Source organism: Ictalurus punctatus, chromosome 3, assembly GCF_001660625.3.
Source record: "Ictalurus punctatus breed USDA103 chromosome 3, Coco_2.0, whole genome shotgun sequence".
Classification (NCBI taxonomy): Eukaryota; Metazoa; Chordata; class Actinopteri; order Siluriformes; family Ictaluridae; genus Ictalurus; species Ictalurus punctatus.
This window is the reverse complement of record NC_030418.2, coordinates 37,222,049-37,234,553: the sequence shown is the minus strand read 5'-3', so window position 1 is coordinate 37,234,553 and position 12,505 is coordinate 37,222,049. Positions and strand designations below refer to the sequence as shown.

At 40.6% G+C, this 12,505-nt stretch overlaps 1 protein-coding gene across 2 annotated transcripts; it reads left to right on the top strand.

The window, feature by feature from the left end:
• The first annotated feature begins 271 nt into the window (after positions 1 to 271).
• LOC128632758 (uncharacterized) lies at positions 272 to 11,608 on the top strand. 2 transcript variants are annotated; one of them, XM_053679958.1, is made up of 2 exons: positions 272 to 3,025; positions 11,529 to 11,608. In XM_053679958.1, the coding sequence occupies exon 1, from the start codon at positions 361 to 363 to the stop codon at positions 2,359 to 2,361; it is 2,001 nt and encodes a 666-aa protein (XP_053535933.1). In that variant the 5' UTR covers positions 272 to 360; the 3' UTR covers positions 2,362 to 3,025; positions 11,529 to 11,608. The 2 variants fall into 2 exon arrangements, with proteins under 2 accessions (XP_053535933.1, XP_053535932.1); XM_053679957.1 differs by lacking the exon at positions 11,529 to 11,608 and adding an exon at positions 3,461 to 4,609.
• The last annotated feature ends 897 nt before the right edge of the window (positions 11,609 to 12,505 follow it).

The window sequence follows — 12,505 nt, the reverse complement described above, 5'->3', positions numbered from 1 at the left end:
CTGACTGGGCAACAACTCGCTGGAACCGGTACGTCACTAAAGCACTAGATGAAGGGAAGCCATATCCTGCCTTTAAGGAGTTCTCAGACTTTGTAGCCGAAGAGGCACGTGTTGCTTGCAATCCAGTTTCTTCTCTTTTTGCATTAAAACAAGCAGATGAGAAAAATGGAAAGGAACAGAAGCGTCTCAAAGCCAGCACTCTAGCAACGTCAACAAAGGTGTTTCAAAGATCAAGCTTCACTTCAAAGGACTCAATGAAGTTCTACAACCAACTCTCCTGCCACTCAAACCAAAAGACAAATAGATTGTGTGTGCTGTCAACAAAATCACTTTATTTATAAATGTGAAAAGTTTGCAGCGATGTCTCTAGAGGAAAAGAAAAAAATTGTCATTAGCAACAATATGTGCTTCGGGTGCCTCAGAGTCGGACATGTTGCAAAAAATTGCAGAAAGAGGGCTACTTGCAATATTTGTAGACAAAGTCATCCATCTCCACTTCACGAAGAACGCCCTGTAGGAGAAAAGCTAGAAGCATTACCACAAAAGGACAATTCTTCCATTGCCTTATTCACCGTGAGAATGGACAATGGTGATCGCACTTCCATGATTGTTCCAGTGTGGCTCTCTAGTGCGGCCAAGAATAGTCCAGAGACTTTAGTGTATGCATTACTGGACACACAGAGTACCAGTACCTTCATTGACCATGATGTCTGTGGAAAAATTCAAGCGCACACAGAACCTGTCAAACTGAAGTTGTCAACAATGACTGATAAGAGTTCAATACTGAATTGTCACAGAATTGTTGGACTGAAGGTGAGAGGGTACAATTTACAAGAGTACATTGAGCTACCTCCAGCATACACTCAAGAATACATCCCACTAGAGAAGAATAGCATTCCCACTCGTGAAACAGCAGCAGGGTGGACTCACCTTCTGAGCATAGCCGAAGAGATGCCACATCTGTTGAACTGTCCTGCAGGACTTCTGATTGGCTATTACTGTGCACGGGCTCTGAAACCAAAAGCAGTGATATCAGGGGAAGAGTATGAACCTTATGCAGTCAAGACAGATTTAGGCTGGAGTATAGTTGGAGCCAAAATGCCTTGCACTGACATAAGGGATGGCGAAGGGTTCTGCCATCGTATCTCTGTGAAAGAACTTCCACCTATCACACCTGCCTCTGTGATCAAAGCATTAGAGAGAGATTTTCTTGACACAAATCCAAGAGAAAGGACAATATCCCAAGATGACATTCAATTTCTGCATCTCTTGAATGGGAAAATTCAATATAACGAAGAGGGACATCTGGAGATGCCTCTACCATTTAGAAAGCGTCCTCAGCTTCCAAATAACAAGCAGCTGGCTACAGTCAGATTGAAACATTTAAAAGGAAAAATGGAAAAGAGTCCAAAGTACAAGGAAGATTATATCAAATTCATGGACAATGTCTTTAGAGATGGTGATGCAGAAGAAACAAATGCCACCACAAAGGAAGGCAACACATGGTACATTCCGCACCATGGGGTGTATCATCCTAGGAAGCCTGAGAAGATTAGGGTCGTATTTGACTGCTCTGCCAAATGTGAAGGCACCACTCTGAATGACCACCTCCTCACAGGACCTGATCTAACAAATACTCTGACTGGAGTGCTGTGTAGATTTCGCCAGCATCAGATCGCGATTAATTGCGATGTTGAGAAAATGTTTCACCGCTTCCACGTAACCCCAGAAGATCGGGATTTCTTGAGGTTCCTGTGGTGGGAAAATGGGAACACCGCAAGAGAGCCCAAAGAATACCGGATGCGAGTTCACATATTTGGAGCAGCATCATCGCCTGGATGTGCTAACTATGGCATGAAATACCTCGCCAGCAAATATGAGAATGATTACCCATTGGCTGCAGTCTTCATCCGGAAAAATTTCTATGTGGACGATGGGCTTATCAGTGTCGATTCAGTTCAAAGAGCCAACCAGCTTGTGAATGAAGCACGGGAAGTCTTTAGTAAAGGACAGCTGCGCTTACACAAATTTGTCTCTAACAACAGAAAGGTTTTGGATGCAATTCCAGAGAGTGAACGGGCAAGTGCAGTGAAGGATGTGGACCTGAACTACAGCGAGCTTCCAATGCAGAGTGTGCTGGGAGTGAAGTGGAGCATAGAGACGGATGCGTTCTCATTCAATGTCGTCCTCAATGAAAAGGCAGCCACCCGGCGAGGAATCCTATCAACGGTAGCTAGTGTATACGACCCATTAGGATTTCTCTCTCCCTACATCTTGACTGGGAAAAGAGTGCTGCAAGAGATGTGCAAACGAGGTGTAGGATGGGATGAACATGTTCCCCTTGAACTGAAGCCAAAGTGAGAAATGTTGGCTCGAATTTAGCCTATTACCCAAAAACATTTAAAATTCAACTTAGAAGCCAATACTCACATCTACCTCTGAGCCCAGTTGGAGATAGAAAAAACACACCAGCCGTGAGTGAGAAGAAGCAAGGGTCCAGCTTTATTGTTCCATTCCACCACACGAGATCCACACCGATGAGAATTCTCAGAAGTGATCCCCCATACCCTGAGCTTAAGCTCCAGTATTTATACTGTATTTACACACTAGATAACCCATAGGTTTCCAGAAAAGGCCTATTTCACTTACCCATAGAATTGAAACCAGGGGTTTTACTTTACACATAAAATCAGAACCCAGGCATTTCCAACAACCCAGGAAACAACAACCCAGTGTTTCTATTTACCTAGGTTTTCAAAAACCAGGGTTCTCTTTTACCTAGGTTTTCAAAAACCAGGGTTCTCTTTTACCTAGGTTTTCAAAAACCAAGATTCCCATTTCCCTAGGTTAAAAAAATGACGTAAGCAAGACGACTAAACAACCGGGAGGGACCTTGGTCTTATCGTTATCTCGAGGGGGGGGGGGGGGGGGGGGGGCAGCCACCCTTATAACTGGCTTTCTTCATGGTTCTCTAAAAATTAAGGCTTTCCTTGCGAGACGAGAATCTTCACCATCTGAATCATGAGTAAGTTATATTTTCCTTTTTTTCCTGTATTTCTCGTTTATAATTTATTTTCATATTTGCACTATTTCTTAGTTTATATATATTTATACTACTTGAAAAGCGGTTTACTGTACTTCCAACTTCTTAATATCATTACAGTTCTACTGTCCTGCATATCCTACAATTCTGTTTTTCATAGAGTTTCTCTATTACTATAAGATTCTATTAAAGTTATTCATGTGTGTGTATGAGAAAGAGAGAGTGTGTGCGTATGTTGTGTCTACTTGCCCGCCCTTGACTGTACGAGCATGTGTGTGTGTGTGTGTGTGTGTGTGTGTTTTAGCACTCCTCAGCTCGTACACTTCTTTCGACTATTTCGACTAATAACCCATAAAGATCTTTAAAGTGTTTTACCAATTTATCCACTTCTGACTAAAACCGCTTCTGTATGTCTAGGTGCCGGTGCCCGTCGTCAGTCCCTTCTCTCTCCGTTACTGGACCTGGATCTGGATCTGGACCTCCCTTATGTTTATTTTATGACATTTTTTATCCACAACATTTCCCCCTCTGAGGCTATGAAGCCTCATACAATACCTTAATTAAGCATGGAGGAACTGATTCTGCCGCACCCCATGGCCGTCCCCCGCTAGCTGTCGGAGGATTACTCTAACGAAGCCATAATCCCGCCCGTCGTCCCCGTAATCCAATGGGTCCCCTACATTAACCACTTCTACGCAACACCGATCCGAATAGGAGCTGAGGAGGTTTTGTAGACCTGGTGGGAGACGTGCTAGTGTTGTGCGCCCCGGGGTCTCATAGTAGATTGGCAGCTGGAGAATGGGCCTTAGGACCCCCCTACATCCACTTTGCGCCGGACATGTGTAGATGTACCTAGCCATAACTCTTAACCCTTAACTTACTTCTCCTTTTATATATATATATATATCTCATTTTGAATCTAACTACTTTGATTATACCCTACATCGATTATAAGTGTGATTAACTGAGTTTCCCTAATCATTCATTACTACTACTACTGCCATACGTTTTGTATTTGTCTGGACCTACAGATTCTTGCTTCCCCTCAAAAACCAAACCCCAGTCTTTCGCAGTCAGGGGTGGGCGAAAAAAACCTCCTACGAGGGAAAAATTCCCACCCTGCCAGCACTATGTGCTCGGCAGCACCATTATACTTTTCTGTGCCTGATTGCGTCACATCACAAACATTTTATAACATTTTATAACAATACTTGACAGTCTGTTGTATGCAGTATCTGTATCTCTCTGTATGCTGGTTGTCTTCAGCTCAAGCACTTTACGTACTGTAGAGAGCCACCCTTTGGGGAGAGGTTAGGCTAGCACGTACACCCAGGGTATGGATCTTCACATCTTCTCATCCTGTCTGCCACAGAGCAGACCCCCCGTTGACGCTTCGTACCGGACCTTCACGTGTTCCCCACCATCTCGTCATTGGAGGATTGAGCATCCTCCAGGGGTTGCATGTTCTAGTCCGCTGCTGCCCTGTAGTCAGCCTTCTCTCGCGGCTCCGGGACTCCCACCTCCGGGTGAACACCTCTGAACACCTCCGAACACCTCCGAACACCTCCCCCCGTTGAGGCGGTGACGCCTCACACATAACACTGATAACACTGCACTTAGCTGTGTTCCTGTGAATAGATAGCTCCATACATAATAGTTAGTGGTCTTATATATGTTTTTCGATTCATCTGCAATTACTCCAGCGGCCGTCCATCATAAGGACACAGACATGGGTCGACCCATAAGCATTTCATGCGGTGTTAGATACATATTGCTGTTAGTCTGCATGTGATAGGTCATTAGTGCAAGAGGTAGAGCATCTACCGAAATACGTTTAGTATCAGCACAAATTGTATCCAACACAAATCAGGGTATGCCAGACCTATCCCTGGTCAAGGAAAAAAAATAATAAATAATCTTGAGCACACTTCAGGTGACCCTCCATCGTTGCCTGCAAGTACAGAGATCATTCCTCTACCTTCCCCCTCGCGTACCGGCTAAGATCATGGGCAGCTGTAATACATACAGCAAGAAGTGCAGTCAGAATTCAATTAAACTATTTGTTCGATAAGTGGCGTTCCAATTTTTTCCTAGAATCTCATTGCATTCAAACAACTCTAAACAGACGACACAATCCATGGGCCTAAACGTCAGTATTTATATTTTTTAACAATTCTACCCTTAACCAGGTTGCATTCTTTAGTGATAGACTTCAATTCAGCCAATTGGGCAGAACAGGGTGTTCATAATGTTTGTGAAATTTCAGACCCAAAACTTTTAAGCTCAAGGAAATACGAATTTCGGCTGGGCAATCGTGAGTGTTCTCAGTGACTGGCTCCACAGAATTAATTACACCATTACAACACTACAGTTGGTAAGTTAGGCACACTAACAGGTTTAAGAATTTTAGTTCGGGTGGCACATCGATTAACCCCATATCCCCATATCATGTTCTTTCAAAATAGAAATGACCTGGTGTGATAAACGTAAGATCGATGTGTGAGAGAGCAATTTTCCCAATGATCCGCACTAAGAGAGCCTCTCCAGCCTGGCAATCCTTGTGCCACCAAATCCAATGTTTTCAATGCATAAACTACAGCCCTGTAAGCGCCCCATTCTCCTGAGCCGGGACCCCCCCAGCAGCACCCAACCCCTTCAGTCACATGTAAGATACAGTCTTTGTTATTGTTTGTCAGCCATAGTTCAGGTGCAAAGCATAAGTTCATTCAATGTCAGGCTTGTCCAAAGAACACCCGGATCTCAGGATGTTGTCCTTTAGTGAGCAATCAGTGATCCACTGCAGACCATACTTGATAACGTCCAGGAACATTTATTGCGCTTTTATGGGGCGGAGGATGACCCCAATCATGTCCTGACGGCCTTGGGAGCGTGCAAGGGAGTCTATGACCACAGAGGAGTACACCACAGGGGAGCCCACAGCCCCGCGAAGGAGACGCTTCCAGGTGTACTACTGATCTAGGAATTGTTAAGAGGAATAATGGCCTTGAGCTCTCACATGCAGTCATTTGGAAAAAGCGCGGATCCATAATAATATCATGTGGAATGGAATTACAGTTATAGGTTACAATTGGGACATCTTATATATATATATACATATATATATATATATATATATATATATATACATATATATATATATATATATATATATATATATATATATATATATATATATATATATATATATTCTATATACATCATACTATAAATAATGGTTACTGGGTGGGTTGGTTGTATCGCAAAACTTATCACTTTTGTTATCACAGCTTGCTGTAATAATGGTAATTGGGCATGTCCTTTCATCCTCCCTCTGAGGATCGAAAATATTGTTTACAGGACAATAGTACCGGAAACTGGAGACAGACAACTGGACACACAACTGCAAACCCCATCATGAAATGTTCAATTTATGCATCAGATCTAGTCCTTAAAACAGTGAATATTTATCGTGATTCACTATACCCTGATTTTAATAAAGCAGGAAGCTATTAAAAACAATTCAAAATGAGGAGTTCAGTTTTTAACGTGTTAAGACTTGTGATGTTTACAGATCACTCAAGTTCGATATAAACACATCACAAGGCCCTGATTGTGTGGAGTCTGTATTTCTAAACGACTTAGCAGTTGATATTATTTCATCTCTTTCAATGTATCATTTTAATCTTTGATTAGACAAAGGGGTTATACTAGAAATTTGGAAATCAGTTTTCTTATTTATTTATTACATTAAATCAGGGACACCCAACTATATTAGATCATTACAATCCAATAACACGGCCTCCTCGCCTATGTCCCTTGTAGAAAGCTTTTTCAGTAAATCGTTCACATGTTATCAGTCTGCAAGAAGTCTAAGGTCATACTAACATATCAGCACAACTGTTGTTTTGAAAGTCTTAAAACAATGTCACGGTACCCTCTGCACTTCCCTGTCTGTTGATTTAGAAGAGGCTCTCAACACAGTGAATCAGGAAATATTGCTGCAGAGATTAAATAAAGTTGGTCTATCGAATCATTTCAAAATTTACTAAAGTAATCTCCACTGCTCTAATCAATCGAATAAAACCTCTCTTAAAGGGGTTTTCCACTCTCATGTATAGTTATCCCTGTAAAATAGTTCTAGTCCATTTATTTTTAAAAGTACAAACCCAATTGACAAGGATACATTCTTATCCCTTCCTGTTTTTCATTTACCAGAAAGATATTGAGAAAGGAAACCAAAATTAAATTCCTTTAGTCTAAAAATTCATGGTGTACACTATTCCATCTGTGCTAACGAGTGATAATCCCAATAAGATAGAACTAAAATAGAGTAAATGAGGTTGAGATCTAGATATGCATTTACAGTCCTCTAACCACTTTTATCCCACTAATTTACATTCAAAACAACCTAGTGAATTTGGTTCTATGTGTACAGCACTAGTCTGTAGTCTAAATGGTATACATGCATGTACAGACATTTTGTTTCTTATTAATTTATAACTGTATCAAAATACTGTACTCAAAATATCACTCAGATCCTTCATACATGACATTTAAATGTTGCTCACTTTGGAGGAATGTGAATATGTATTTAACTTAGTCTAAAATAAAATTTATCATCTGTGAGCTTTGTTTCAATTTACCACCAAGTTGTTACCCTGGCTGAACGCACAATTGTAAGAAGCATAAGATTCGCCCTATAATTTTATCTATTTCATTTAAACTGTATTTGACCATATTGAGGTAGTGTTAAATCTACTCATATCACAAACCACATTTCCCATCCTTCACTGCGGTCCACAAACATGGCTGGCTGCCATGGACCGCAATTCCCAGACCACACACACATAAAAATACCACACCTGCATCCAGTTCACAGCTCTCAGTTTTTATCAGTTTTCAGCTGCTGTATAACATATTGTCAATTCAATTCACTTCACAGGTTCTCGAGTTTGTGACCACTGCTTTGTATTATTAAGTATTGTAATTCGTACACTTTGTATGACATATCCATAGCACACCATATAGCACATATGTGTATACATATACACACCCACACATATATATATTTGCATAACTACTCTATTCACCAATCTACGGTTCAGGAAAAAACACTTCAAACTACACTATTGTAAAGGGACCGTAATTAAACTACCTCCCAAACTCATATCGGCACAACATGTCTGCAAAAGTAAGTAATCAAATCATCACCTTATTCTAATGTTACTGATCCAGATATCACATCTGTAACAGGCGTACAACACATTATAAAGAATTCGCCAGAAGAATTCGCACTTACACTGCTTAAGATATTGTATAGACACGTACCCATATAGGAATCACCGATACAAATGAATTATGGTTACTCCAGTTCTTGTTAGCGAGTCAGTTCATGAAGGTAGACTGCTCGCTGAAACCAAATGTTTAGGCTCAACATTATCTCAACAGGGAGGACGTGACCTAGCCTGATACGGACCACATTGTGATCAGCCTGAGACTGTTACCTCGGGTCGGTTTTACTTTTCAGGGTTTTTTTTATTAATATCACTCAAAACGAACAGGTTCACATGTCAGCTGATCAATTTTATCATTAGTCAGGCAAAGATAAAGATGTCTGTGCAGAAGAAACTAAGTGGCACAATACACACCACATAAACTATTATTAAAGTTCTCTTCGGACTGTTAACATCAAGACATGCTGATTGATTTTAATTTTTACAGGAATATATCCACGTATATATATATACTGAATCACTTCGATTTTAATGTAGAGCGTAAGATAAAGGATTGGAAAAAAGGGGTAAAAACAGAAATCTCTCGCACGCGCTCTCTCCCTCTCTCGCGCGCTCGGTGGTTTAGATAACGTCACCATGGAACTCAAAACACTTTCATTCAGTTTCCAAACAGGGAAACACATGGAATTCAAATTAAAATGAAAAGAATGATTTGGAGCTCCGGCGCGCATGATTCTGACCAGCCGTGCACCCCATCTAAACATGGAACTGTGTACAATCTGCGCAACACGGTCTCAATCCAGTCTGGTGTCATGCCAGGAGACTGAGGAGCCGGGCCGGACGGAGACCCTCCCTCCTAACTTGGAACACGCACAGTAACACCATAATACTAAACAAACAACAAACACACATAAAACTCTTTTAGGCGAACCACACAGACAGTTTTGCAAAACACCCATCATTTTTGAGTTATGACAACTTTAAATTAATTTCAACCAATGAAGCGCATTGAGTTGGAGAAATCACCTTTTCCTCTACAGTCAAAAGGTCTTCCATTAAAACTCATTTAATAATCTGTATAATAACCACAAGTTTTTAACTTAATTACTCATAGAAATAATGTTGTTCCAACTAGTTTTTCCACATTATTTAAAAGGAATTTAAGTGTTATGTACTTATTTACCATAATTGTGAACACAATTTTTTTTAAAATATAATTTACTAACTTCAAGTTGAATAACAATAGTTACTAAAATGCTACAAATATAAATGAAATGAAATATAAATATAAATGGAATATAAATGAAAGGTCCAAATGGACTTTCTCCTTCACATTTGGAGCGTCGGACTCATTCATTTCTTAACAGTGACTTCTGGGGCCTGAAAATGCACACTTTTTTTCCGCCTTCAGTCTTCCTTTTTCCCTGGATCACACAATCTGGGAATATGTTTTTATATATTACAGGTCTAGTAATTCTTCTTTACACAATGGGCAGTCGAACAGATGTCTAAAATATGTGCCATTGGCGTGCATGCTCCCCAAAATTTTTAACACACTTATACAGCAGTTATTGATACCAAATTAATTATAACACACACAGTCTCGCCGACTCACCGAAAGTATGTACCGGATTTGAAACATTCAAAGTCCGCAAGATATCTCATAATGCTCCGCATTACCCAGCTCACTCTGAAGAACACACACACACCGAATTGTCTTACCTTTTTCCCTTTTTTTTTTTTTCCTTGTCCTTCCACACAGACGCACAGATAAGAACGGACAGGGACACACACACATACACCCCCCTTTTCTATCAACAACGCAGGCAAGCTCACATACACACATTGTATTCCACATTATTACACTTATTTTACTACATGAAGTTTTCAAAGTATAAAGCACCTCCAAACCAGCTCCGTATGCATGAAGCTTACAGTCATACAAATTAAATCCAACTTTCTCCAAAGGAAAAAATTTTCTTTTCTCTAAATCTTATCCAACTTATCCAATACTTTAGGTATGGAGCTCATGTTCAGAGCACTAATAAATACATTTTCCCTGTCTCCAAAACTCACACGCTCTCACACCACACTCATATTATACATATTATAAGCACATATATTTTAAGCACACACATTTGTTAGTACATATTCCATTCATACACCGGGCATGCTGTATTGCACGACCCGGACCTGGGCCCAGGATTTATTCCCCTCTCTATCCAGCCCTGGAATCTAATCTATCTATCTTTTATCTAATCCTTTTCCAGCGGTATTAGGGGTCCCCACCAATGCAGCCGCCACTAGACTGCTAGTCAAGTCTAGTAGCCGGTATCTGGGGTCTGAGGCCTCATTTTCCACCTGCTTTCTATCCCAGCCCTGGAGTATTTCTCTATTTCTCTTTTTTCTACCTTTTTTCTACCTCCTCCAGCGGTATTGCAGGACTTTCACTCACACAACACATATACCATTTCTTTATTATAAATTAAATATATTAAAAAAGTACAATATATTAAAAAAGTACATTCTATAATCTATACTTCTCTTACCTCTTCTCACTCACTCCAGGTTCTTTTGGAGACCCACTTAGTCTTTCTTCCCACCCCGGGGCTTCTCAATCGTAACAACAGACCACTAAAACAGAGCTTTGAAATAACAGGCGTCTGCAATGCCTTTTCCTATACGGCCTGTCTGTTGCTTAGAGAGCGAAGTCCCACAGGAGAGATTCCAGACATATAGATCTTAGCCCAGTCCCATCTGGGGTGCCAAATGTTGGCTCGAATTTAGCCTATTACCCAAAAACATTTAAAATTCAACTTAGAAGCCAATACTCACATCTACCTCTGAGCCCAGTTGGAGATAGAAAAAACACACCAGCCGTGAGTGAGAAGAAGCAAGGGTCCAGCTTTATTGTTCCATTCCACCACACGAGATCCACACCGATGAGAATTCTCAGAAGTGATCCCCCATACCCTGAGCTTAAGCTCCAGTATTTATACTGTATTTACACACTAGATAACCCATAGGTTTCCAGAAAAGGCCTATTTCACTTACCCATAGAATTGAAACCAGGGGTTTTACTTTACACATAAAATCAGAACCCAGGCATTTCCAACAACCCAGGAAACAACAACCCAGTGTTTCTATTTACCTAGGTTTTCAAAAACCAGGGTTCTCTTTTACCTAGGTTTTCAAAAACCAGGGTTCTCTTTTACCTAGGTTTTCAAAAACCAAGATTCCCATTTCCCTAGGTTAAAAAAATGACGTAAGCAAGACGACTAAACAACCGGGAGGGACCTTGGTCTTATCGTTATCTCGAGGGGGGGGGGGGGGGGGGGGGGGGGGCAGCCACCCTTATAACTGGCTTTCTTCATGGTTCTCTAAAAATTAAGGCTTTCCTTGCGAGACGAGAATCTTCACCATCTGAATCATGAGTAAGTTATATTTTCCTTTTTTTCCTGTATTTCTCGTTTATAATTTATTTTCATATTTGCACTATTTCTTAGTTTATATATATTTATACTACTTGAAAAGCGGTTTACTGTACTTCCAACTTCTTAATATCATTACAGTTCTACTGTCCTGCATATCCTACAATTCTGTTTTTCATAGAGTTTCTCTATTACTATAAGATTCTATTAAAGTTATTCATGTGTGTGTATGAGAAAGAGAGAGTGTGTGCGTATGTTGTGTCTACTTGCCCGCCCTTGACTGTACGAGCATGTGTGTGTGTGTGTGTGTGTGTGTGTTTTAGCACTCCTCAGCTCGTACACTTCTTTCGACTATTTCGACTAATAACCCATAAAGATCTTTAAAGTGTTTTACCAATTTATCCACTTCTGACTAAAACCGCTTCTGTATGTCTAGGTGCCGGTGCCCGTCGTCAGTCCCTTCTCTCACCGTTACTGGACCTGGATCTGGATCTGGACCTCCCTTATGTTTATTTTATGACATTTTTTATCCACAACATTAACATGGCTCCATGACCTGGAAAATCTTGAGAAAATTCAAATACCAAGATGCTTCATTCATGATCACCTCAGCACAATACGAAAAATTGAGCTGCATCATTTTTCAGATGCCAGCAACAATGGCTATGGGCAATGTTCTTATATCAGGATTGTTGCTGATGAACAAGTACATTGTGCATTAGTCATGGGTAAGGCCAGAGTGGCACCCACAAGGGTGGTCAGCATTCCACGCCTTGAGCTCACTGCAGCTACAGTCT